The following is a 1818-nucleotide window of genomic DNA, read 5'->3' as shown; positions in this document are numbered from 1 at the left end:
CTTGAAGAGTGGGGGAAAAACAAAAACAAAAACAGGTAAAAGTTCTGAAGTTTTCTCTAATATCACTTATTATGTTGAGTCTATCTTTAGAACACAAGATGTTTTTCACTAAAGTAACTGCATTAGATGTTAGAACTTTTATTGTTGATTTTTAAAAACCAAACTTAATTGGATCTATAGTGTTTAATTCATGCCCCTTTAAAAAACATAGCTAGGCTTAAAAGTCTGCCTGTACTACCCCAAGAAAGGGATTTTTCTTATCTGAAAGCAGACCTTATCTTCTCTAAATAGGGATAGGACCTTAGGATAAAATACAATCCAATTAAATGTGTTCTATTAAAATTCTCCAGCACAAAACTTTTTGGTTCCATAATAACAAGAACAAAGCTAATATTAAGAAGCATACACACGTTTCCCTGACCTTCTAAAATTTGGATGCTGTAATTCTAATTGAAATTTTGGTCCTTAAAAATATCATGAATGATTAGAGAAAAATATTTTAGAAATTTTTAATCTACCCCTTTTAGATACCTCTCATTTCATCAGACACTAACAAGAATCTCTAAACTGATAGTTTTACTTCATGTACAAAATCTCAGTAATTTAAATCATTAAGTCTTGACCTGATGTCTCACCTTTGAAATTCTGACTGCAGAAGGAGCTCCAGGAAAACCGGGAATACAAGTTTTAAATTCACTGATTTTGCTGAAAGGGCCTATTCCACAACCATTGATGGCAGCAACCCTGAATCTGTATCCTGTGCCTGGAACAAGATCTTGTTTCTTAAGTAAACTGTAGTCAGGTACATCTGCATTTCCTATCTAAAATATAATATATGCAAAAGTCAAAGAAAAGATGCAATTAATTATTTTTTCATTAAATAACAAAACTTTTAAAGAATGAATTATGTTTTAGGGTTGTAGTTCACATTATTTATTTTCCTCTTTCATACATGGAATGAACCCCCCCTCCCCCAAAACAAAAGTAACTAAGCCCATAAATTGGTGATTCTCATCCAGAGGAAAAGTGCCTTTCCAGTTGAGAATCACTGGCTATAAAAAGAAATATAAGGGTATTCTGCACATGAAGAGTATGGAGATAGAAAAAAACTGACCACTATAAACAAGGTAACAACTATCTCCATGTAAACTTAACGTGGAGTAGAAACCTCAGAAAATTTACTGTCAAACAGTCTAGCCAGGAACAATACCCTTTGGACACAGGCAAGCAAACTTGATAGAAAAGGAATGACTAGCACGTAGTACAGAGCATTTTAATAATATTCAGCAGATGCTGAAAAAATGTTAAATTAAATAATTGGACTGCATACTCTGCGTAAGAAGATCATAACATCTACAACTTTCAAACAATTTTTACATATTCTCCCTAACTCTCACTACACCACTGTGAGACAGGTAGTGCCAATGTACCATCCCATTTTTTTAAGGAAGTTAGGTCATCTCCATTTCACAGATGAGGAAACTGAGTCTCAGCAAGGTTAAACAAGTGACTTGTCCAACATCACACTGTCAAGTACTGGAACTAATGATTCAAATTCAAGTTTACTGGCTCTAAATTTTATGTTCTTTTCTTTCTTTTGGGAAAAACAGATAGCTACTAGGCCCTTAGATAAGGATATTTCCATGTATATGAAATCAAACTACAGCCAGAAATTCTGTTAGGCATAATACCAACAAATTATTAACCAGGATATCTATTTTTGTCAAGAATTGGAAGAATTCAATATGTAAAAGTGAGACACCAGAAGTAATATTAGAGAAACTAAAATATAATGATAAATAATATATTCCCCATTAG

The 1818-nt window shown here is 32.9% G+C and overlaps 1 protein-coding gene across 5 annotated transcripts in view; it reads right to left on the bottom strand.

Moving 5' to 3' along the window:
- The window catches only part of HCFC2 (host cell factor C2), a 62824-nt gene that overhangs the window by 24181 nt on the left and 36825 nt on the right, over nt 1–1818 (bottom strand). For all 5 annotated transcript variants that reach the window (XM_022599994.3, XM_089921172.1, XM_089921173.1 and 2 more), the window contains one exon: nt 636–821. In XM_022599994.3, coding sequence (XP_022455702.1) covers nt 636–821 — 186 coding nt within the window. The remainder of the gene's footprint in view (nt 1–635; nt 822–1818) is intronic.

The sequence above is a fragment of the Delphinapterus leucas genome, chromosome 11, assembly GCF_059928025.1.
Source record: "Delphinapterus leucas isolate spDelLeu-1000000601 "Yukka" chromosome 11, BTC_Dleu_Yukka2, whole genome shotgun sequence".
NCBI lineage: Eukaryota > Metazoa > Chordata > Mammalia > Artiodactyla > Monodontidae > Delphinapterus > Delphinapterus leucas.
Note: the sequence above shows the minus strand (reverse complement) of the source record. Positions and strands in the feature narration are given on the sequence as shown.